The sequence below is a fragment of the Astatotilapia calliptera genome, chromosome 10 (assembly GCF_900246225.1).
Source record: "Astatotilapia calliptera chromosome 10, fAstCal1.2, whole genome shotgun sequence".
Classification (NCBI taxonomy): domain Eukaryota; kingdom Metazoa; phylum Chordata; class Actinopteri; order Cichliformes; family Cichlidae; genus Astatotilapia; species Astatotilapia calliptera.
The window spans coordinates 4598033-4624303 of NC_039311.1; the positions used below are offsets into that span (position 1 = coordinate 4598033).

General features: G+C 39.1%; 1 protein-coding gene across 5 annotated transcripts in view; it reads right to left on the reverse strand.

The window, feature by feature from the left end:
• LOC113030016 (pbx/knotted 1 homeobox 2) overlaps positions 1–26271 on the reverse strand; it is a 107009-nt gene that overhangs the window by 27237 nt on the left and 53501 nt on the right. For 3 of the 5 annotated variants that reach the window (XM_026181038.1, XM_026181039.1, XM_026181041.1), the window contains 3 exons: positions 13335–13441; positions 10708–10844; positions 9940–9951 (listed from right to left, as the gene is read on the reverse strand). In XM_026181038.1, the coding sequence (XP_026036823.1) occupies positions 9940–9951; positions 10708–10844; positions 13335–13421 (236 nt within the window). In that variant the 5' untranslated portion in view covers positions 13422–13441. Of the gene's footprint in view, positions 1–9939; positions 9952–10707; positions 10845–13302; positions 13442–26271 lie in introns of those variants that run through there. The other 2 variants (XM_026181043.1, XM_026181042.1) reach the window with 2 other exon arrangements.

Genomic DNA, 26271 nt, shown 5'->3' on the forward strand with positions numbered 1-26271 from the left:
TAAACTCATATTTTTACTAAGCTCCGATATCTACTCAAAGATAACGCAAATGACATATTAGCCCACAAGTGTCAGCAAACTGATACTTTCCTTGTCTTATTAGACATGCCCGTGTGATTTGTAAACATCAGACACAGAAAAAAATACTTGACTGCATCTATTAGCACAGTGCTGTCAAGGAGATCTGGCCTTACGGGGCTTAAAGCCTCAGGAGCATTGTGGCAAGAGCTAGAGAGTACACAACACCTTTAGTGGCTGGTAAATAAACAGGCCAATTGAAAGAAGTGATAACAGTAGGCAAGCTAAAAACAAAGCGAGCACGCCACTTAAAAGTGTTAACCAGATGACAGCTGAATTTCTTGCATGTCCAAGACAAGAAATTTAAATCACTTTGCATCAAGCTATTTCTTCAAATAACCTTAACACGATAACATGAGAGAAATATTTGATTTTGATCTCTTTCTATTGGTGAATACTTTAATAACAACTAGAATGTGATTATGCTTTTGTAAGGAGCTAAAAAAAAAAAATAGTGTCAGTACCCAAAACTATAAGTGGTGTTCCATCAGGAAAAGGAAAGCAGGCAATGCTTGCCTTATCAGATCTAAAAACAGACATAATGTTTTAACAGACATTAAAACGTATCACAGCCTTTCATCTCATAAAGCTCCTAACCTGTTTGCATCCATCATTAAAATTACTGTAATCTTGTGACTGCAGCTGGCTATTATTATTGAAAGCTCCGCTGTTTTGTACTCAAAAGAATGTAGTAGCTGTCTCCATCTCCTGTTCACAATGACCGGGGTGAGCAAGCTAAGAGGCCAGAAGCTTTTTTCTGGTGGTTTTGCGCATGAGCATTGTGGATAAACCTTTGGTCTCTTTGGTAAACTGATAGCAGGCAAGCAAGGCAGAACAGTACAAATGCAGACCACAAAGTGGTACTACCACTTTGTACTGTGTACAAAGTGGTCTGGAAACAAAATGGTGTGGAAACAGAGCAAGCACTCAGTTATTTATCATTGTAACAGATCAGTTTCGTCTTGCTTAACCACCTTGGCCAACATATGTCATGATAAATAAAACTAATAAAACAGGGAAGTTGAACAGAAATTATTAATTTGTTTTAATATATCCAAGGCCTCATGAAGAGCTTTTTCAGAGACCTCTGTTAATTTGGGGGAATATTTTTCTGCAGAATAATTCTTTTTATTTTCGATACTTTATGCACTTTTCATTGCTACAGTTTTATGTGCAATGAGAGTGTTTTCATAATGTTTTATTGCTTCTTTTCTTAAATTAGTGGTTTGAAAATGTCCTTGCCACTGTCAGATAGTAGTTAATTTTGTTTTTAGTAATATAATAGAATATAATAGATTTACATGTCTTCAGTCAGGAAGGAGTGCAGAAAGGTGAAAATGTCCATGAGAGTGCAGACGGCAGCACAAACGGTATGTTTTAATAAATACAGGTGAAACAAACAAAAAACAAACTTGCCAACTTGTACAGTAATTACATTTCATCTGAATTGTTGTTCCGAATGTGACATGTTTTGTTTTACTATTCATGCCATGTGCTGTAATTTTCAGTGACATTTGTAGTGAATGAGTAATAAAAAGCTCACTTGCATGTTAAAAAAGAAAACAGAGAGACATCTTTAACTGTACAGTTTTTATAGCTGATGATGCAAGCTATAGATTGAGACGTTTCATTTATCTGTTCTTCCTGCTGTTTGCATGTCATGTTTAATGACACTGACTCTAATTAGGATTCGCAAACAGTAAAGTTCATTAAACTGTTATACAACAGACTTTGTTGAGCTAAAGTGATAATGAAATCTAGAAACAAATTGTTTATGTATATGGTGAGATCTATATCTAGACAACAACAGCTTTGTAAAACCCATCCATTTGCATTCATTATATTTCATTTGCATTTAATTTTTCGTATATTTTCTTTGCCTGGCTTCTTGGCTTTAAACCACATTTCATATTGTTTAAATAAACACTTTTGTAGAAATCAAATGTTAGAAATTTCAGTCTAACATTTTGCAGTGTTTTTGGCAAAACAGATCATATAAAGTCTTTTGTTAAAGCAAACTACATCTGTGCGTTCTCTTGTGTAAAATCAAGTTCAGTGGATATGACAAAGTAATTATGGGTTTTGAGATTACTTTTGGAAATTCTAAGCTAACCGTTGCTGTCAGCAGTTCAATGTTGGTATATTCCAAAATCATGTAAAAGCCTAAAACTATCAAGGCACTATTGGTCTGCATGAGGAAGTCTGTCTCTGATGATGTTACACAATTGCACGCTGTTGGAGCTCACCAACTTTGAGTGAGGTCAAAACACCATCCTTCGGCACTTTCTATGACCTTTACACAGGAAGTTGGGATTAAGGTAGATGGGGTGTGAAAAGGCATGCATTTTTATGAATGTGAACATATGTATGTGTGTGCCAGTGTGTAGTCACACAGTGTGTGCTTTCCAGTCTCCCGCTACCTCCTCCAGCCATCTTGAGCACCCTCATGTTGACTGCCAGAAGCAGCGGTTCCTATCTGCAGTGCGACGGAATCGAGATTGCTGGCTGGGGGATCATTATGAGGGCCATAAAAGAGCGATTTACAGGACGGCCAGTGAGTGGAGTCATCACCAACCCCCCACCTCACCCCAACACACACACACACACACACACACACACACACACACACACACACACACACACACACACACACACACACACACACACACACTTTTTCCTGCACTGCACCATGCTGGATCACCAACGAAAAGCCCAAAATGGAGAATCAGAGGCGAGCGGAGAGCATGATGACTTAAACATGAAGGTGAGGCACGTGGCAGCTTTAGTGGAATCTGCTTTATGACCTGTGGATCTAAGCAAGGGAATAAGGTGCCAGTACATTTTTGATCAGATAACAGAACACAACAAAAGGTAGAGCACTTTCAAAAAGCACAAAAAATGTCTTGTCTTAAAGTGAAAAACACATACAGTATGTGGTACTTTTTTTTACATTTATTATTATTTCTTTGGGGTTTTCTGTTGTTGTTGTTGTTGTATTTTCCCACATATCCATAGCCCTGAACCCCTTAATCATCACAACCTATGTTTAAATTATGATTATTTTAACCAATTATAAAATGTGTAATACTAGTCCTAGTTTTTAACAGAAAAAATGACCTTGTTGATATATATTGTTTTAAACCACAGTTTTCACATGATGTCAGATCTACTGGGACAATGTAGTGGACACGCCCACCTGGCAGGCATTTATCTAACTGTATTAAATAGTTTTTCATTACACTTTTGCACTGTGTTTTCAGCAGTTATTCTATGAATTAAGCTTATGATTTCAACATTTTAATGACAACTATTGCAACTTTTTTCTAATTAAATATTTAACCTTAGCTAACTATTTGGAAAATCCCTTCATTACATTTAATTACTTTTACATCAACCATTTGATCTCTACTTTTAACTTTTTTTCATTGCTTCAACTGTCTACCACAGGTATGGTATGTGATATTGTAACTGTGTTATCACAACATCAATCTACTATTCATAATACAATCCTTTACTTATTCCTTGCTAGTGCTATATTTGGTCATATATAAATAAAGCAGAATTATTATTATTCACTATATTGTTAAAAGTATTCACTCACCTATTCAAATCATTGAAGTCAGGTGTTTTAATCACTTCCATGCCTACATAAATATAAAATCAAGCACCTAAGTATGTAGACTGCTTCTTCAAGTATTTGTAAAAGAATGGGTAAATTTCAGGAGCATGGTACCATGATAGCCACTTTGTGATATTTCCTTGCTACTAAATATTCCACGGACAACTTTCAATGGGAATGACAGCAACTCAGCCACAAAGTGATAGCCCTCCTAAAATGATAGAGTGGTAGTACTCAGAGGTCACCAACTTTCTGCTGAGTCAATCACTACAGACATCCAAATTCCATGGTCCCTAGAAATTAGCTCAACAACAGTGTGTAGAGAACTTCATGGAATGGGTTTCCATGATTGAGCAGCTCAAGCCTTACATCTGCAAGCACGATATAATTCGGCAGATGCAGTGCTGTAATCACCATTGGCCACCATTGGACTCAATAGAAGTGGAGATGTGTGGCAGTTGCCAGGAGAACGGTACTTGTCTGCATTGTGACAAGTACTGTGTAAAGTGTAAAGTTTGGTGGAGGGGGGATTATGGTGTGGGGTTGTTTTCAGATGTTGGGTTTGGCCTCTTAGTTCCAATGAAAGGAACTCTTACTGCTTCAGCATATTCTGGATAATTTCATGCTTCCAACTTTGTGAGAACAGTTTGGTGTTGTCCCTTTCTGTTCCATCATGAGTGCAGGCTAGTGCACAAAGCAAGGTCCATGAAGACATGGATGAGTAAACTTGGTGTGGAAGAACAGAATTCTGACCTCAACCCGATAGAACACCTTTGGGATGATTCATAGCAGAGACTGCAAACCAGGCCTTCTGGTCCAACATCAGCATCTGACATTACAAACATCTGGAAGAATTGTCAAAATTCCCAGTTCTAGATGCAGTGAAGCATTCCACAGCATAATCCTTCCACCACCATGTTTAACGGTGGAGAAAGTGTTCTTTGGCTTGTAGACCTCTTTCTTTCTCCAAACATAAGCAGTGTCGCTACTGCCAAGATATATACTTTTACCTCATCTGACCAAAGGATGCATTTTCAGTATGTTCAAAAAGTCATTTTATACAAAAAGATCATAAATGTCTGGACATGTACACTCTATCCAGATTTGAAACTGGTAAACAGAAACAGGGAAAGTGAGGTACTCAGAAGAGGACTTTTGAACATCCACTATTCCATCACATGTTTAAGTACAAATCCATCTGCCGAGGAAGACTGTGTTATATAACTGGAAGCTCCAGGAGAGCTACTGAATGGAAATGTGGTGAGAGGTTCACTGTCTTTCAAGGAAAATAAAAGAAATGTCAATCCCAGTTGAAAATATTCTTTACATTTGAGTTTTAGCACTTAAATCTACCAAGTTGTCTACAGCCTATCAAAAACATTAAACCTGCAGATGAAGAGCAGCGCATGAAAACAAGCACAAATCAAAGCAGCGTAGTCATCTAAGGAACGAGTCATGTTTACCTGCATTTGCAATAATCTGTTAGGCCACCAAGTGGGTACAGAAAGACGACGGGGTGGGGTTTGAAGGTACAGCTGTGTGTTTTTGCGTGGGGATGCGTGTGAGTTGGAGAGAGAGAGGAAGAGACAGAGGTCCTCCTCTCTCTCTCTGCTCCCCACTGTTTGCCAGTCTAATCAGGCCTGCTGTACCCCTGTATATTAGAAGCCAGTTTGTGGTGAGCCCTGCTGTGTGTGCTCCCAACAAGGCCCCATTTCCCCAGGCTACATGTCTGAAGCACACCCTGTGTTAGAGAAAGGAGTGTGTCACACATTCACACACATACACACAAAGAACCTGCGGCATTATCTGAAAAAATCCAGTCTCCTTTTCTGTACTTCTCAATATTGCCTTTTATTCTTATGTCTGGTCTTGAAACCCTTCAACCAATATGTCATCTGTATTTAAACAGTCTACCTTTCATTTCACTTTGTATCCCTGTGTGTATGTACATCCTTTCTGATTATCCTGCATTGGCAGATGTTCTTTACTTGCGCTTTTGGCAATACACACACACACGCACACACACACATACATATATATATATATATGCGCGCTTTTTAAAAAAGCTGACAAAATACGTGACTTCGCCTACATTCTGTAAAAAGGTACTGTTATTTTCAATAAAGAAATAAAGATAAAAATTGAGGCTGACTGAATGAATGTTGTCTTTGCACAGAGTGTGGGTTAGCAGCTGTGAAGTGTAAATTATGTCCTATTCTGTGTTTGCTGTAGGCCACTCGTGCTAACAAAAGATAACATGGATCGCTAAGTTGTCCAAGTAAGAAATTAAAAAAAGGTAAAATTTGGACTTTCATTCTCAACTAAAGTCAAGCGGAAGGATACTCATAAAAATGAGTATCTTAAAGAAACAGCCAATAAAGCCACTTGAGCTTTGACACAGTTTCTTGCATTCAGAAGCAGCTGAACACCAACACATGCTGACCCGGTAAATGGAAAAAAGCACGGCCTGTTTTAAGCCCATCAAATGGTGAGAGACTTTGGGTTGCTGGAATAGCAGCACAGTGGTGGAGAACGCATTGATGCATTGTGGCAGTGAGGATAAATAGACTTTATGGTGCATTAGAGACTCACACAAACATGGAGGCTATAACAAAATGTGTCAATCCTAGGATGTATCAAATTAAAAGTAATCTCCTCCTGTGTATATTGTCATGTTGTAATGTTGTCAACAACAACTGCAAATAGAGGCTGAATAACTCGCTTTAGCTTTGTGAATTAAGGAACTAGCAGCATGGCTAACTGCTAACCTTTCCAGAAACACAAAGAAACCCCATCAATTCAAAATACAGGGGCCAGGACCAGCATGAGAAGGGCTTTCAGCAAAGATCCACTATGGAGGCATGTCAGTGGTAATGTGCACCACATACAGTTCTGCATTTGTACGGCTGTCAAAGACAAGAAGGAATCGAATTTTATTTCTATTTTTCTCAGATTTTTTGAAACGTATAAAATGACAATGACTACTTCTCGTAAGACAAAAATGTGTTTATTTGATTTTAGAGATTTATGAAATAACGTGTAAGTAACTAAATGTAGCATATGCTTCCATTTAATGTATACAGCAGATGTATGATACAGCCTGTGAGAACTTTTGAAAAGCACATTCACCCTGTTGTTTATCATTGATTCTCTACTCCAAGTTCTCTTCATGTAAAGTAAGTGAGCTGTTAAGTCAAGCATAAAAGTGTCACCTTAAAAGAGCGCATTGGTAAACACATCTCTTCTACCCGGGCTGGTTCTGAGAATTACAAGGACATTTCTGTTGAAAACAGAAACGACTATTATGATGTCTCTTTCAATTAAGCCCGTGTTTCCATCTCAGCCGCAAATTCTACATTCGCAACCTAAAAAACAAAAGACTCACCCGCTTTTTAATAAGATGCAGAGAATCCAGAAGGATCTTTATAGTAAATGCCACAACTCATTAGGCTAATTACCCTATCACACATTTACTCTGCTGCTAATAACAAAGTAGGCAGAGAGACAGAGAGACGGAGAGAGAAAAGCACACATCTCCTCATAAAATTGGCATTCCAGCAATTAGTGAAAAGAAACATTAAAGCCTGCACAGGCTTCCTGAGCAAAATAATTAAAGAAAAATGGCAGAGATGCTGATTCTCACTGCTCTTCTCCTTTCAAAGTCTACAGCCCCCATATGAGCACAGCACAGAAGCATAAAAACAAAGTGCTATTTGTGTCTTTTTGCATAATTTCACTCACTGTGGGAGACGGAAGTGAAGTCAAATTTAATTGTGTTTATAACAAGGTGCGTTTAGTCATTAGTTCCTCACAAGGGCAACAGTCATGCCAAAAATTCTAATCTGCTCAGCACTTCTTTGAGTGCTTAAACACAACTATTTCAATAGGAGATTTTAAACAGCACATGCTGGTGAATTCTTAGGGCTGCCTCTAAAAGCTAATTACTGCATTTTAATGACGGGCCATTATACATATTAACTGACTCATTCGACATTATATTCTCCGTAGCACCATTTACTCTCATCTCAATTTACCCTTTAGCCCACTGCTTTTTTATCACATAAAGACACTGATCATCTACAGCTATGTTTGTCTGTAACACTACGTTTCACAGACCCTGCCATTCTGTGAAGGTTCATAGTTGGAAAGGAGATATCTCAAATGGAAAACTTTTCTCAATTTAATGATCATTTTTTAAATTTTAATCCCCTTATAGGCCTCTGCATGTATCCCATTCACTCAGTGAAGCAATAGGGATCTACTAATCCAGCACCCGGGGAGCAGTGTGTATAAAAGGGTACCTCCTTCCTTAAGGGTACCTCAGGATAACTGTTCGGTGGATTCAAACCCCCGACCTTGTGATCATGGAGCAAACCCTCAAACCTACTGACCCATCCCACCCCTAGGAAGACTCCTAACAGAGTAAAATGACTAAATATTTACTGAGCACTACTAAAGAAGTTCCACTCTCTGAACTTTCACTTTCATTTGGGGAACTACAAGACCATCTAGCTATTTATTATTAATAAGTGCCACTAAAGTTTATGAGAGTGTTTAATTTCAGTATACATGTAAAGTATTAACAGACTGCTAGTGTTTTTGTTCGCAACTTATTAGCTATACTGTGTTTGTGAAAAAATCAAATCAAATCTGGAATATTCTTGCCCAGAAACAAGTGTAAAAGATTACTTTATAAGGATTGTAAAGATTACTTCCTTTGTGCAAGCAGAGTCAAAACTGCAGAGAGAAGAGCAGATGCAAATATCAGAGCTAAACAATACAGGTTCTTCCCATCACTGTCTGTTTGGTTTTAATCACTGCTACCTATACTCTGGAATACCTGATTCTAATCTAATCTAACCTGATGGACTGGAAATTATAGTCAATGCAGGGGTGCAATTCAAATGGGATGCACATATTTTGTCTTTATATGATTAAAGTGCCAGTTAAGGACAGTCAGTTCATATAATGCAAGTCTATTCTTGTCAGCTGTAGCTTTTAGCTTAATAATAAAAGCAAGTAGTCAACAAACAGGTTTTATAACTGAGATCGCATTTTAATAATTTCAAATGTTCTATATGTCACAGCTAGAATTAGTAATTCGTATTGTATATGTGGTTGAGAACTGTTAAAGGAGGAAACCAAGATCCAAAACTCCCCAGAGGAAATGAAAGAGGGGCTGATTCCACCACCACAAATACACCCGGAGCTGCTCCAAACATGGTGCCTCACATCAAAGACAGCCTTGTATCTCAGTGGATCAACCAAGGACTTTACAGTGGCTTGCCTCAGGTCTGCACATGGGGGGGGACTCACATCTCCAGCAGTGGCAGATACACTCAGGTGGGACCCTAATACCATACAGTGCTGGGCAGCCTTCACTCAACAAATCAAGTTAGTTGCTGATAGTCTGGCAACACCAGGAGATCAGCCAGCTTGATTAAAAATGCCTGTATATTTTGAATAATTTACTTCATAAATAGATAATATAAACTCATTATAAGGGTTTATCAATATTCTAGTGATGAGCTGAGAGAAGAGGGAGGTGTAATTTGTATCTTTTTTTTTGCTGGCATTTTTTTTTTTTTTGCTGGCATTCTGGGTTTTCCCCAAGCAGTAATTTTCTTACAAACATATATATATATATCAATATTCTATTCAAAATCAAATCAATATATATATATATATATATATATATATATATATGTAGAGAGAGAGAGAGAGAGAGAGAGAGAGAGAGAGAGAGAGATGTAGACTTTTAAATAAAAGATTAGTCAAATGGTGCTGAAAGTGTGACTTGAGATTTATTTGCTGATCATATGATTAATTTGAATTTTGAATAATTTGAATACAGAACTTCCACACAATCTGAAAATGTAAAAAAGCAATTCACTACACAGCATAAATGTCAACTTAATATATCTACCAGTGCCAGGCAGCTAATATAAAAACATAACCTAAGCAGCAGCGTAACTGTGGTAACTACTTTCTTTATTTCCTGTAAACAGTATAACCTTTTTCTTTTGTAATATTGCTGCACTTTACACAGACATTGGCCAGAACATAAAGTAAAAGCCTGTAAAATAAGTATTACGAGTAATTGTGACACATGATGAAATCCATTTTCACAAACATCTCTATTATCTCTATTAGTATGGTTCATGTGTTTCTACTTAAATGAACATCTATTCACAAGTGTGATTCCAAAAGAAGCTCTCTTTCATCTGAAGAGTGATGCTTACCTTTGAAAATGGCTGTTGGCGTGAAAGAGAAATAAATTATGTTTTACAATGTTGATCTGGAGTCAAGCTAAAACCTCACACAAAACAAATGGCCAATAAAATTTCAAATATCACTTTCAACAGCAAATAAACAAATGATTTAAATTTCTTTTTTGTCCTCTTCTGGTCTGCTTTATTTTTGTTGGCTGTTCGTAATTCAAAACAGTGAGTTTATAATGAGTGATAATTATAACAATTTAGAGCCCACCTCATTATACAGACAACTGCTGCACTATGAGATACTTTTTTTTAAAGTCTTGTAACATTTACACAGTTCAAAGCAGAGAAAACTGAACTGCCTATGAGGAGTCAAGGAACAAAGGTGCTCTCTGGTTTATAAATGAAATCTGAAGAAAGCCCCTTCAAGTATAATTCCAAAAGCTTTTATGTCATGGCTAGTTTGAGAGAATGCATTAAAAACAACACTAGTGCCTGTGTCCTTCATCGGTGAGTAACACATCAAGTTAATTTACTACAGTCTCTTAAAGTCAGCATGAAATGAAACATTTCTTCAAAGGGGAACAATTGAAATGTAATTCAGAAGCAGAAGGGTGCACACTGCCAAACTTCATGACACAAACACATGGCTAAATAATCAAAACAAAAAACCACTGATAAACAACATGGTCTTTCTCTGCTTCTTGTCCCTGGTCATCTTTACATATTTATGTTTTCAGACTGGCTTATAGCCCTTACAGTAAGAGATGTCTCATGAAAAATGTAACCAACCTGTAAACAGCCCTCTTGTCAGATTCAAGCTGGGCCTGGGGGTCAAGGGTCACACTGACAGAGCTATTTGGTGCTGCGGAGGCTGCTGGGATGTGGACCTGTGGGGTCTTGGTGTTCTGTTGAGTCGTGCCCGTCATCTGGTGATATTTAAAATAATCACAAAATGACTTAATGATAAATTTATGTTCTTTTTTTCTTACATTGGCAATTATGACTTTGAATATTGCTTTTGTTTTAGTATCATCTGTGATGTTGCATATATACGGTGATTTAGGATGCTAATACGCTCACAGTAATACTCCTAACACGGCAGTGCTAAGATTTAATGATTATCATTCATTTAAAGCATGCTGACATGCTCATATTTAGTAATTACCACTAATTAAGTACTTTCAAAATCCTACATCATCTCAAGTTATCGCAGTTTCATTCCGATAACTTGAGACGACGATTTTCAGAAAACTTGACCTCTGACCTCTAACCTTGAGGTTTAGGTCACTGAGATTTGAACTTGTTTGTTTTTAGTATGTGGCCCTTTGGTATCAATTTGGAAATCCTAGGTTATCACACTCACAAACTTGGGTGTCCATGTTGACTGCCAACCCACCCACCTGGCAGGGTGATGACAGCCCCTCAGATATATATAAAAGTCATTTTTTAAAAGTAATTCTTGTAATTGCTTTTCGAAGCAAGTAAGGCCACAACATGCACTGAATTCTGTCAGACGCCAAATGAGGATGTCGCTGGCATGAATCATTATGGCTCGACAGGTCAATGGCCTGATGATGCTGTTAAGCAAATGAATTGTGAGTGAATGAGTGAGTTAGGACAGGTTGAGTAATTGAACAAGACACTTACAGATCTTATAGACTGCTGTTAAATGATAAATATCCAGTTTGGAACAAGAAACTGAACAGTGAATTAATCAGAATATAGAAAAGGAGTACAAAAGATTTTGACTGCCTCTGTCAGTAAATGTTTAGATTTTATATATGTCTTATAAGATGCACAAGTCTCATAGGATGTTTTTGCTTCTTTTGAAGGTATTTGTATTGTGGGTGAGAAAGAGGGCTAACATGTTTTACAAACATGACCACTCGTCTCCTTGATTATCTTCTTCCTTCATTCCACTTTTCTCTCTCATTCGTTTTTTATGAGGATATGAATGTAAAAAAAAACCCATCCCCCTTCTGTTTTTTTTCAGCAGGGTGGGGTGGAAGGAAGCTTCAAGTCTTAATCCCAGCACCAAATGGGAAATAAATTAGGTTCTTCACACTTAACTAGCTCTAATTTGCATTTACCGAGCACACAGGCTGCAGCTCGGGAGCTCTCCCCTGGCACTAATCCTCTGGCGAGAGCAGACAGAGGTGCTATGAACAACAAGCAGGGTTAGATGGTCAGATGAACCTACTCTATTCCACCATCACAGGATGTCTGTGGCGCTGAACAAAATATTCTCTATTCTAATATTTCTGTACTATTATGTATTATCCTTTCTGGTGATCACTCGGTATAAGCTGTGTATTTTTACACAGGTATCACTGTATCTGTAAGTTATTATTTAAAGCTAATGTTCAGCCAGGGATTCTCTTTATGTGCTTTATCATCTTTTATGACAGCATCTTTTTTCATGTTCACCCTTAATAATTCTCATAAACTTAAGGAAAAGTTACAAACAGATATGATTTTGAATAGTAGATTTAGAGGCTGGTTCACTACAAATAGCTACACATTTGTTTTACATCTATGAATGGTGCTGTACTGTAGTTCTCACAAAGGATCACCCATCCAAAATTCTATACAAGTCTGTTTAGAACATATCCTTGTAAAGAACATCAGTACATCTGCTGATGCATGGCTTGTGAGTTTACCAAACTATCAGCCCACAACACAACAAGCCAGCTCCACACTAGTTCCACTTTATATGTTTTAGGCTAACACCTGGCCTCCAGGTGGCTAACACCTGGTCAGCAAGTGTGGCCTTAGTAGGTTGGAACTGATTGGGCTAACGGGTGAGTAGACAGGACCAAAGGCAGGTCATGATATCATTGAGTATACGGTTTAGATTATATGTCATAGAATATGAAATGATTTGTAATTTAGCAAAACATTTTATGTCATTTTCATTTAGTTAATTTCTGTGTTCTCACAAAAATCAAAACAAATTCAAAACCTCAGCTCCTGTTGAAAAGAACAGCCTAATGCATACTGAGAAAAGATAGCTAGATAAAAAACAAGGGCATAAATCCCCTGTCAACAAAACCCCAAAGGTTAAACGTTACTTTCATTTTTTTTTCTTTAACTCCAGAAGTTGTTTAAAATGACACTATGTATGAATCATGAGAGGCTGCTCTTAAATGTGTACTACAAATCATCTTAGAAATTCAACTATAAAACAGTAAAAGTTTCAGTTTAGGTAAAAATTCAAAATGATTATTTTTCAAATCTTTAACCTTCAATCCTTCTCATCACATCCGGATTTATGCTTGTTGGCACATCCCCAGTTAAGTAAGAGCTCAGATAACACAGAAAACCTCCATAAGCCAAGCTGTGTGTTCACATTAGACACAGGGGTTACTGTACAGAGGTTTGTACCATATGACAAGTCTTTAAGTTGGCGCTCTAACCTGTTGGCTCTCCTGGTACGATGGCGGAGGAGCGCTCTGGGTGGCCATCATTGTCACTGCAGATGCTGGGGACACATGTTGCATCATGGGATAGTTTCACATTGAGACTGGTAAAGAAACAGACAAGAAAGAAAAAATCATAAATCCAGTGCAAGCAAGCAGTGATTGCAAATTCTATGACAGCAGCCACCACCAGGTGCTGCTATGATTAAATCATATGAGATGGGTTTCTCAAACACATCATCTCACACTTCTATCCCTTCTGCACTTACTAATTTATTTCTTTGCTATATTTCTCTTCAGTCTACTTCTGCATGTGTTGCATAGAGCTCACAGAACAGTCAGTATTAACACTGAGTGATCTAACAATGCTGACAAGTAAAAAGAAAACAACCTGATTAAGTGTGTGCAGCCCTTTTAATGAAATACCTTACATAGCAGCAGGTTCATAAGGATACCACAAATAAAGCCCACTACTTGTTTACCATTTACAGAGAGCTATGCTTGTTTGCTAATTACAGATGGCTTTACATGCATTGTGGCGGAGTCACCTTGGTCGTCTCTATGTTTTGGCTGCTGATGTTGTTGCTGTGCTGTAACTAAGCCAATCAAGAGGGCTAATTAGGGCTCTTGTTGGTAGGCTAATTGCTATTGGCCAAGACCCCACAGGGCTGAGGGCCGTACCCTGTGGAACTCTGTTGTAACCATTGCCCCCACCCCCACTGAAGGAAGCTAATTGGTTTGCAGAGACACACATACACACACACAGCACAGCTGGATCTCTTTCCTTAAGTTACATTTAACCTATGTGTATACTGCATGAAAACGCCTTGTTAATGTGAGCTGATGGCAGAAAATGTGTTTTAGATAAAGGTGTGGTTAAACTTTATTAAACCTTTTGTGAGATTTCAACTTTTAAAAAAAGGCAGGCTTTAAACTCTGATCTCACAAATCATGTGAGATCAGACACATGGGATGTTTCAATCTGTCACTTTAAACAATCCGTTTGCTCGGTACCCTGAGCTGGGAGAGTTATTGGAAAAATGCACTCTAATGCCACATAAAGCCTTGCGTGGTTGTGAAAGACAGGCAGCAGTTACAATGGACTGGTGCACTTGGACTGAATGGTATTGACCTGGAGGAAAAGCACTTGATTACCAGCTAGTGAAATGAAACTGGAACATCTGACCAAAATCTCTGTAGCGCTTGCAACATCCGCTCAGGAGATACCGCCTCAGGAAAATGGAGCAAATCAACCAGACTGTTAAAGCCAAGGATTTGCAGTATTTGACAGTGAAGTTACAGACTATAATAATCATATAACACTGTTTACATGATAGTATAAACGAGGATCTTGGACAGACTACAAAAGAAAAACTGCAAAAATATGTAATGAATAAGTATATAAGACACAACAAGTTGGACTATTACAGAAACATTAATGAGATTATGTTTGAGTATTATGCGGCATTCCTCCTTCCAGCACTATAAAATCTCCTCCTATGGCCTCCTGTGTGTTGAGCTGAGTGAACAAAAAGGCTCCTTTTGGGTAGACTTCAGTATCTTCAGGAGAAAGACGGGAAGCAGCAAGAGCAACTTTTTTCTCCTCTCTACTCTGGGATATTACATGACAGACATTTCACTGCCAGTCAGCTCATCACCCACTGAGACTCAGACCCTGACAATGTCTCTGAATGGGAAAGTCAGAGAAAAGACAACCATAGTAGACCTTTCTCTGTTTGAGTGGCACCCCTATCCACCACCGCTGCCAGCATTTTGATTTCAAATGGTGATTTGGTTTCTAATTTGGGGTTTCAGCTGTAAATCTGCATGTTTTATTGTGTCATTCTGTTTCAGTGTGTATGTATTCAGTGCACCCATATATAAGCAGGACTGTTTGCTCTGCGTGCGTTCACACTTGTTTGTGTGCCATGCGCATGTCTCAGTGAGTCGTGTTGTGTACCGATTGTGTCTTCTGGTTTCTGTTCTCATTCCAACTGGTATCAGCTGAAAGGCATCTTCTCTGTTATCAGTCCTCATTTTAATTGCAAATGAAGCGAGCGTGTTAGTGATTAAATGGAAAATTGCACATTAATTGATGAGACTGAAGATAAAGCAATTCCAATTACCACACAGTATTTTACGCAGCCTCTCAAGTTTTGCCATCCCTCAAAGGAACAAGCCACCAAATGGTAAATTTGAGCAGGCAATGGTGCATCCATAAATATACACACACTGAAACATAACTTGTGCACAAACACATGCTATACCAAGGCTGCTGAGGCGTGAATGTACATACAAGAGCAGACAAGAACACTGGGGAAAAAAACCCAGAAAAACACCAACAAGATATTTAATTTCAACCCAGCAAAAAAAATTCTCTCATGAATTTGAAAGTACAATTTTTGAAGACAATAAGCATCTGTCACCAACCCTTTCCAAAGTCACCAAAGGTGTGTGGTTACACAATAAGTTGTGAAATTAATTTCGGGGATAAATGACATGTTTGTTCCTCAACAAGGCCCTTTCAATTATTGCAAAGTTCGTAATGCATATCAATTGAAAAGTGCCTGTAGTCACAATCAAAATTCAAGAGCAAGCATAAAATAAAAAATGAGAAGTAGGCATAAAATTATTTCAACAAACATCAAAGGGTTTTGTGAATTTGGATTGGAGGCAGACGTTCTCTTTCATCGGATTGTGTGCAATAAGGAACATTTCTATTCAGCATTCAATTTTCCAACAATTCTCAGGCATAGAATGGGCCTGTGCTCTATTGATGCAAGGTTAGGCTGCAGTGTAGCTGCGGTTTCACCCCGTTTACCTCCGGCATTGAATAAATATTCATATCTAGTCACACATGATGTGATCACTGCCTGTGGACTTCACAGTTCAGCTATGTCTGAAGTGTTTTTTCTCTGCTTTGGTTTAAAGGTGAATTTCTTACAAAGTGTCCAGCTTCTATTATACATGGGATGAGAGTGTTTCGTGCCACTGACTACGGTGATAAAAAGAAACTTTGCGATTTAAACACACAAAGCAGCACCCTGGAGAACACTTCTTGCATGCCAAACTGTGACCTGGTAGGGGGCTTACACTGGTTCATTAATAAAAACAAGCCTGTTGTAGACAGAGATGCGGTATTCTCTCAGGTTGACTTATCAACACTTCACAGCAAAGAAGTGAACAGAGATGATGGTGTTGACAGTCGCACAAACTGTGGAGTACAGGTAATGTGAGTCCTCACATGTAAAACTGAAAATAACCATGTTGCTGAATTGGTGGTTTGATGTGAGGCTGTGATGTTCAGATTTTTATAGCACTCTTGAATTCAGTCTCCAAACAGATTAAAGCTGAATGTTAACATTAGCATGCATTAGTGTGCTGTATATGCATACCTATATATATAATGTAAAAAAGTGACCAAGTTAAATATGTTTTGTTAGCATGTTTGCTCCATAATATTATCCATTATCATCTTATTTATTTTACTTTAGCATGTTAGCCCCACAAGCCAACAACACGGCATAATCTTACATTACCAAGTTAACCGTGACACTTTCTATCACTTGACGCTGTACACATGTAGACTCCACAGTATCAACCATTACCATCCATCAATCCACTTTCTTCCACTTATTTGAAGCCACTTTCTCTAGCTTATCCGGGGGAACACTGAGGTATTCCCAGACCAGCCAAGAGACATAATCCATCCATCTTCTTCCGCTTTATTTGGGACCTGGTCGCGGGGGCAGCAGCCTAAGCAGAAAAGCCCAGACCTCCCTCTCCCCAGCCACCTCCTCTAGCTTATCCGGGAGAACACCAAGGCGTTCCCAGGCCAGCCAAGAGATATAATCTCTCCAGTGTGTCCTGGGTCTGCCCCGGGGCCTCCTCCTGGTGGGACATGCCCGAAACACCAACCCCAGGAGGCATCCTTGTCAGATGCCCGAACCACCTCAGCTGGTTCCTTTCAATGTGGAGGAGCAGCGGCTCTACTCTGAGCCCCTCCCGGATGGCTGAACTTCTCACCCTATCTCTAAGGGAGAGACCAGTCACCCTTCGGAGGAAGCTCATTTCCGCCGCTTGTATCCGCGATCTCGTTCTTTCGGTCACTACCCACAGCTCGTGGCCATAGGTGAGGGTAGGGACGTAGATCGACCGGTAAATTGAGAGCTTCGCTTTTACACTCAGCTCCCTCTTCACCACGACGGACCGGTGCAGCGTCTGCATCACTGCAGCTGCCGCACCAATCCGTCTGTCGATCTCCGGCTCCCTTCTCCCATCACTCGTGAACAAGACCCTGAGGTACTTGAACTCTTCCAGATATAATCTCTCCAGCATATCCTGGGTCAGCCGCAGGAGCTTCTCCCGGTGGGACATGCCTGGAATACCCCAGCCAGGAGAAAGCATCCATGTCATGGCCGGACCACCTCAACTGGCTCCTTTCGATGTGGAGGAGTAGCGGCTCTACTCTGAGCCCCTCCCAGATGGCCAAACTCCTCACCCCATGTGTAAGGAAGAGGCCAGCCACCTAAAAGGTGAGGGCTGGAACAAACATTGACCGGTAAATCAAGAGCTTTAGTTTTACGCTCAGCTCTCTTTTCACCATGACAGACTAGTAGTGCATCCGCATCAGTACAGCCACAGCATCAATCCATCTGTTGATCTTCCGCTCTCTTCTCTCATAAACAAGAGTGAACAGCCAGTACCCATTTAATTATATTACTTTAGCATATCAGCTCTATAATTTAGCTTATTAGCTTCTTATACTAGATATACATGGCACATGTAGTGGCATTTACATAACCTTCAGATCAGAAAATAAATGTAATAATCTGCAATCTTTGTAATACCCATTAGGAGTTTACTTCACTAGTTCCACTTTATACTACCTCAGTAAACAAATGTACAAAAAATGTATGGTCTTAATAAAATGAAGACCTTTAATTTTATTGAATTCATATCTTCTTCACTACAGCATGATTTCAATAGAAGTCAATGTGTTTAGTGTTTCCTTCAAAAGCTAAGACTGTTGCGACCAATTACCAAACTAAGGAAAGATGAGTTAAGTGGCCAACTCACCTGTAAAAATCATTACAGTTAATCTTGAGGATGTGAATGTTTGTTTGAAATGCTATGAAATTCCTCTATCAAAATCTATATGGCCCTGTGTGAAAAAGTGTCTCATGTCAGTCTGGAAAGGCCATCTCTAAAGCTGTGGGACTCCAGTGAACTACAGCGAGAGCCATTTTTTTTTACATATGACAATAACATGGAACAACTTGTCCAAGAGGTCACACAAAACCCCAGAACAACATCCAAAGAACTGCAGGCCTCACTTGCCTCAGCTAAGTTCAGTGTTCATGATTCGACCATAGGGAAGAGACTGAGCAAAAAAGGCCTGCATAGCAGAGTTCAAAGATGCAAGCCAATGCATCTCGAAGGCTTGTCTCAGTTTTGACAGAAAACATCTTGATGATCCCCAAGACTTTTGGGAAAATACTCTGTGGACTGACAAGACAAAGGTTGAACTTTTTGCAAGGTGTGTGCCCATTTACGTCTGGCTAACATAGCATTTCAGAGAAAGGACCATTATACAAATAGTAAAATACAGTGGTGTTAATCTGATGTTAATCTGGGGCTATTTGGTTGCCTCAGGACCTTGAAGACTTGCTGTGGTAAATGGAACCATGAATTCTGCCCTCTACTAAAACCTCCTGAAGGAGAATCACCTCAAGCTGAAGCACACTTGGGTTCTGCAGCAGGACAATGATCCAAAACACACCAGCCAATCCACCACTGAATAGCTTAAGAAAAATAAAATGAAAACTTTTAAGTGGTCTAGTCCAAGTCCTGACCTGGATCTGATTGAGATGCTGTGGCATGACCGTAAAAAGGTGGTTTGTGCTCAAAAACCCTCCAATGTGGCTGAATTACAAAATTCTGCAAAGATCAGTGGGTCAAAATTCCTCCACAGCCCTGTGAAAGCCTCATTGCCAGTTATCACAAACGCTTGATTGCAGGCAATTACTTTTTCACACAGGGCCAGTAGGCTTGGATTGTTTTCCCCTTATTCATAAACACCTTCTTTCAGAAACTACATTTTGTGTTTACTTGTCTTATCGTTGTCTAATATTTAAATTTGTTTGATGATCTGAAACATTTAAGTGTATCCAAAAAATAGGAAATCAGGAAGCGGGCAAGCACTTTTTCACATATATTTGTTCACTTATATGATCAGCACTGATTAACCAATGAACCAAACAAAAATCCTTATGTGATTTTCAACAGACTTGTAGAGGCTTATCAAATACACATACGACAGTCTTATTTGCTTTCATTATCAACAGAAATAATGAAATAATCTCACAAGGGCAGGATGCAATTGGAAGAGAAATTAGCCCAGTCCCCATGATACCATTTTCTTAAAAACCCAAAATAACAACATCACTAAAGTTTGACTGACTTAAATAGTCCAGTACAATTGGACCTGCTTTTAGTATCCAGCAACTTTTCAGACATAATATCTTGTGCATATTGATGAAAATAGGGACAGTGTGCCACAGTTTTACACCAGAGGATAGCTTCTAAGCCACTTACCCATAGATTGCAACACTTTAACGTAGTCTGATATCTGAACTGGTACTGTATGTACATGCATCAAAGAGGCAGTCCTTCCATGCATATCCTGTCATAAAAATCTCATTTAATCTGTCTTGGGTTTGTTGGTGAAAAGGTTGACCTGCAAAAGCAATGAATAACATTTGGAAGTGGGTATGTCACCTTGGTCAGATATTATGCATCTTGATGCCCTGCAAGGGGGGGAGATGAATAAATAAATAAGATGTTTTTGAATACGAGTAGGATCTAATCATTGCCTTATTGTCAGGCCTGATTTACAATGCAAACACCAGGAGGCAAGGCCTTGATGGCGTTGAGTAAAACGATGGAGGGAAGGGTGGAATGGTAATGAGATTTGGGGCCAGGGATGGGGGATGCTATGTACACATTTGTTGTTGGACTCGATACACAAAATCACAAAACACACGGATCCAAGTGCAAATACACCGCATGCAAGCAGGAATGGGTACGCATGCAAACACAGGCATGTATATTAATGCACAAATTCCAACACTAAACACAGAGATCTCAAAGCTTCAACCAGAGTCATCCTGAGGGCAATATTACAATCACTGTCTCCCGGCATACCACCATACAAGCACGCATACATCTGTATACACACACACACACACACACTCACACTCAAAGGCTTGAGTGGATACACGGCCTGAGGCAAAAAGAGTCTAACCAGTGGTCTTAGGGCTACAAATCCCCCCCAGGCTAAAGTGAACTCCATGCATACTGCAGTCAGGACCCGGTCCATGCTCCCAGACCACCTCATTAACCCAATCCAGCAGCAGCTCCCTCCACCCAGCCAACCTCACAACTTTGCTCTTCAACAGTCCATACTTACCATTCATACTAGTATCATTTATTCATCTGCTCTTGTTGATTGGACTCATCCTCGCCTGCATGATAAATAAGGCATGGATTTGTAGTTTACTGAAGGATGTTACAGCAGTGTTGTGGTCAGTGGAAGGATTTAGCTAAGATCAAAATGTCAAAATGACAAGGCGTAGAGGGGCCCACGATGTGGGACTCTTGGGTCAACAGGGAAGTATTGGTATGTAATTCTGCATTTCTGCAGTGTCGGGGAAGTTGCTCAGTCTTGCCTCACCGCAGACAGTGTGGAGAGGGATAGAGAAGGATGTTCTGTTGCTGAAATAAAACGTGCAAAAGAAGGAGAACATGGTCCAGTGGACACTGACTGAAGATGTTTGCAATAAAAATAGGTTATATAGGTATTGGCTACGATATGTAGTCATTTCATTTTAACTAAATCACTAAGCTGCATCATAATTATCAACAAGATGCTTCTTACCATTAAGTCTTCTCCCTCTCTTTACTCACTTCACTCCAAAGGTTCCTCCGACTTTCAATTTCCAATGACATTTTGTGCTTGAATTTAAATGTCTAACCTTTCTAGTTTATTCTTTCATGCTGAACTTGATGAATGTCCTTCACAAATTCAAATATACCCCACAGTCTTAATGAAGACTTGGGATTTCCTGTGGGTGTGACAGCTTGCATGATTCGCCACTTTCTTTGAATGTGGTGAACAATGGCGCCAGCACTCCACGCTGACTGCAATTCTTTTCTTTGAATTTATGCAAATGTTTGTTTGGATATTAAAGATTCCAGTTTGATTCCATTGCTTCCTGCTTTTAAAATTAGATTAAAAAACACAGACTAAAATGGATGGTGGTGAAACTACAGTGCAGTGGAAACATTTTTGGAATCCCCCGTAGGCAGGTGGTTTGCATGCAAATAGCCTTATTAACATAGCTAAAAACCCTTCTTGTAATGAGGTGAATTTTTAATCTAAAGAGACTGAACACATAAGACAAAGAATATTCTTGCAGCAGGTAAGTCATTCTACCATCGTAAATTCAATTCAATTTTATTCATATAGTGCCATTTCACAGGTACAGTCACCTGTACATTGTAAAATAAAGACCCTGCAATATTAGAAAGAAGTTCCAACAATCCCACAACCCACTCAAGGAAGGTCAGCCATCCAGCACAGTGAGTTTAAGGTGAGGGGAGAATCTGAAAACTAGTCTAGAAGAGTATTTATTGTAAGTTTCAACTTTTGCTGTGGTTTGGATAATGGAAGGTGGATAAATGAAAGTTTTGTGATAGACAAAATTAAGTATTTTTTTCTGATTAAGTATTAGAAAATGTTAATTAATTATTTCCATGATGCTTTAAAATGTCATAGTAACATATTTGGCTATAACTCAAATGTGTTACTGTGAAGGTTTGTTTCGACGCATTAGGCTCCAGTGCACACCTCAATCTTCCATCAAAATAATTATAAGACGAACATGGATATTCTCTACTACATATACAACACACTCGGCAAACATGGCATGAGGCCACCAAATGGTTGGCGGGCCGACTTCAGTAAACTTATTTTTGTTTCAGCTGTGTCGTGGATAAATTTACACAAACTGGCTCTGCATCATTTCCTAAAACAAACATATACACAGGCACACACACTCCTGGGAAGAGTGGGTGGGTTGGGTGGAGAGTGCCAACAATGTGCTCCCCTCCATCAACAGAAATAGCTGTAACAGCGTCTTTCTAGTGGAAAAAACTCAGAGAACCAGAGATAAAATGATGGTTGGTGGATTTCAAAGCAAATTCAGCTGTGATATTCTGTACCTTCTTGTTTGTATATAGGACCAAAGCCAAGTGCACTTCCGCCAAGTGGGATCGATATCACATGTTTCTGTGGCATAGAGCTCAATGAAACAATAGTTTTGCACCATGGTATTCAAGAAAATACTAAAAATCACTCAAATATATGAATGAATACCCTCATCATTCATTATTGTCTGCAAATTTAAATGAAACTAGTTTAATGAAGTGAAACTTTTTAACTTCACATAAACAGTGTAGGGGAGTAACGGAATACATGTACCGCTGTTATGTATTTAAAATACAAAATATGAGTAACTGTATTCCATTACAGTTACCATTTAAAAAGGTGGTATTTAGAATACAGTTACTTTGTTGAAATAAAGGGATTACACGGCGGTCTTTTCCTGTTTCATATGTTAGGTTATGCCCTCTCTATTTTTGGTAATTCCACACCAGTGGAAACCCAAACAAAACACGCATTAAGAGGCCCAAATGCCTCTTAATGCGGACCTAAACTCCGCTGCAGGTCCACAAACGATCACTATGGCATTACTGAGAGTTGAAAAACTGTCTAAAGTCTTTCATCTTTAATAAAATGATCAGCGTTCTGCTCTACCAGGTGTAACAATTGAGTTTAACATCCAGGCATCCATGAAAACGGAATTTATGACATTTAACGGAGTTAGAAGTTAGCAGGGAGTTAGCTCGCTAGCTTCTATCTAAATACAATATAGCATGTCCTGACTGCGGGGTTTTGGAAACAAATTAAAACGTACAGCTCTGTTATCACTTCCAGCATAAATGAAGACAGAAAACTAAAAAGCAGTGACGTTTCTAGGGTTACTGAAGTTGGGCTAGCTGGTATATAATGATGTGCTACGTGACCGCTAGCGACACAGCTATGTTAGCATAATATAAACAAGCTAACTTTTTTTCCACTCGATAAAAGTTAACGTGAGTGTTCTCGGTGGTCAGGAACAAATGTAATCGCATGGCAGGATGCTGTAAAAGGACCAAACTTCAGCCAGGAGAACAACTGAGATCATCCATCCACAATACGAGGTTAGTCATTCATATACTGCTGCATGGGCTGGGCTGTAGTTACATCCTAAGGTTTTAAAAACTGAGCTTAAATAAATGATTAGCGGTAATAAAAGCCGAGGGAGGTCAACAGTGATCACTGACTGTTTTAGGAGCTTTTTGAGATCAAATAGAAGAAAATACAAAACATTAAACATGTTAACAACACAAAAGCCATATTAAACGCAGACTACTTTAGGCCCGGAAGTAGGATTCGTCAGAGGTGGGACCAAGTCATTGTTTTGCAAGTCTCAAGTAAGTCTCAAGTCTTTATCCTCAAGTCTCAAGTCAAGTCTCAAGTAATGTCAGGCAAGTCAGAGTCGAGTCTCAAGTCACTGGTGTAAAAGTCCGAGTCAAGTCACAAGTCTGAAACTTTGAATTTCAAGTCCTTTCGAGTCTTTAAAAAAAGAAAAAAAGAAAAAAGAATGTTGCAGTTATGCTAAATGTAAATATTAGACCATGTAATTTTAAAATCTGTGTTTTTCTCAACACATGACAAAATAGTGAACTTAGAAAATATACACAAATTGTGAAATTGCACCTCTATAAAATGCAGCTCAATTAAACCTAGCTCCAAGAATAATTTTCACCGACAGTTCTGAGATAAGCTGCATGTTATTCTTGGATGCGGTTGTAGGACCGGCTTTAAAATCGCATGACAAAAATATCATACACATTAAAAAAAACTGTATCACCAACGTAGCCTGGACAACATTTGCTAGTTAGATGAAGTCAGCTATCTCATCGTAGCATATTTATATGCATATTTATAATTATACGGTTCTTGGAGTGAGTGCACATACTCATGAAGTTTAGTAACTTCAGGTCACTGCAACAAGCCCAGGTACAGTTTACCGACGGATGGGTACAGGACCTTGAAATGCACAGTGTAGAACGAAAGACCATCGTACCTATCATAAGTTTACCAGTCTCACAAATTGTCTTCATAAATACACATTCCTTAACCGTTTATTAATAGGACCTTTGAGCTCAACGGTAATTAATTAGTAGTGGAAATAATTTCTGGTACGCGTTACAGAAATGTAGCAGTGACAACAATATTGTATGCTGTAATCTTACTGGGCAATTAGTGATACATAAAACCTGTTTTATCCTGTGAATAAAAGTATATGTTTTTGTCAATGTACCATAATAACAGAGGCGAAACGCAATATTGTGTCAGGACAATTCACTATTTATGCACAATAAATAAAGGAGCATAGCGCGACAATTTCTGTTCAGCGCCAGACTTGCTTGTAACCTATATCACCAATTATGTTATGAAAATGACGTATTAACTACTAAAAAACACTGACCTTCGTGTAAATGCTTGGAGCAGACTAACCTGTGAGCTGGAGTGTTCTGGGACGTTATATTTGATCTTTGAATGGCTGCAATCCAGGCCATCCATCGCGTCTTTGTTACTTCGGAAACATGGCTTGAACAATTTCTCTTCAACGACGTAATCCGATAACAACCGATCTCTTTACCCGTCGGCTTCCCGTGGCTGTCATGCGACCGGCTATTGCAGTTAATAATACAACGGCTTCTTGACATTTTTGTGTTTCTTTTTATCGCTGTGTGACTGATTTCAATTGAAAGCCTGCGTGCGCTAGTACCTCTTGCCACGAGTTCCCAGAATCCTTTGCGGTTTACCCCTGAATGACGTCACATTTTCAATCTCTATATAATATGCATGTTAAATTTTATATTTGGGGTGAAATATCAAGTCTTTTCAAGTAAACCGGTTCAAGTCCAATTCAAGTCCCAGGTCATTGGTGTAAAAGTCCAAGTCAAGTCACAAGTCTTAGAACATTTTTTCAAGTCAAGTCTAAAGTCATAAAATTAATGACTCGAGTCTGACTCGAGTCCAAGTCATGTGACTCGAGTCCACACCTCTGGGATTCGTCGTGTCATCACTGAACAACCGGATAGGCAGAGTGTTACAGGCATCACCCTAAAGAATGTAGCCTCATGGGCAGTGTAGTCCGTGCTGCAGGGAGAATGGACTGCCATACCCGTTATGTGTCTGTGAGCGTGAGGAGGGAGAAAAAGGAGAGTGGAAAAGTACAAGCTGTCACCGAGCAGAAACGGGAGCTGGAAGCATGTAAATATAATAATAACCACTGCAGCCAAAAAGAGTGCCTGACGAGCCCAGTTGTAAGTAAGCTATTAAGATTTGACTGTTCACTGTGTTCGTGTTTTCCTGCGAAACAATAAGTTCCAGTGGAGCAGCCTTTCAATGCCTCTCTCTGTCCCTGCATGGAAAGTTGACCCAGACAACAAAGTAAAGTAAGTTTTCGGCTACGAGCCCGACACGAACCCGACGTATTAGCCAGAGGTCCCTTTACTACGGTTCCTAGTCGCGGACCTGTTTTATATACGCGTGGAATAGTTTTCTATACGAGATCGCTGCAAAAAGTGCAGCCTTACTTAATGTCCACCTACTGTTACTCATTTTATATTAAGATTTAAAAATGTAGCTGGTATTGGTATGGCAAGTAACCCTCAGTAATAGTAATAAATCACACAGCAATAGGACATTCATGTAGTTTTAAAAAAAGCATGATAATATATTAAGTAATCCAAA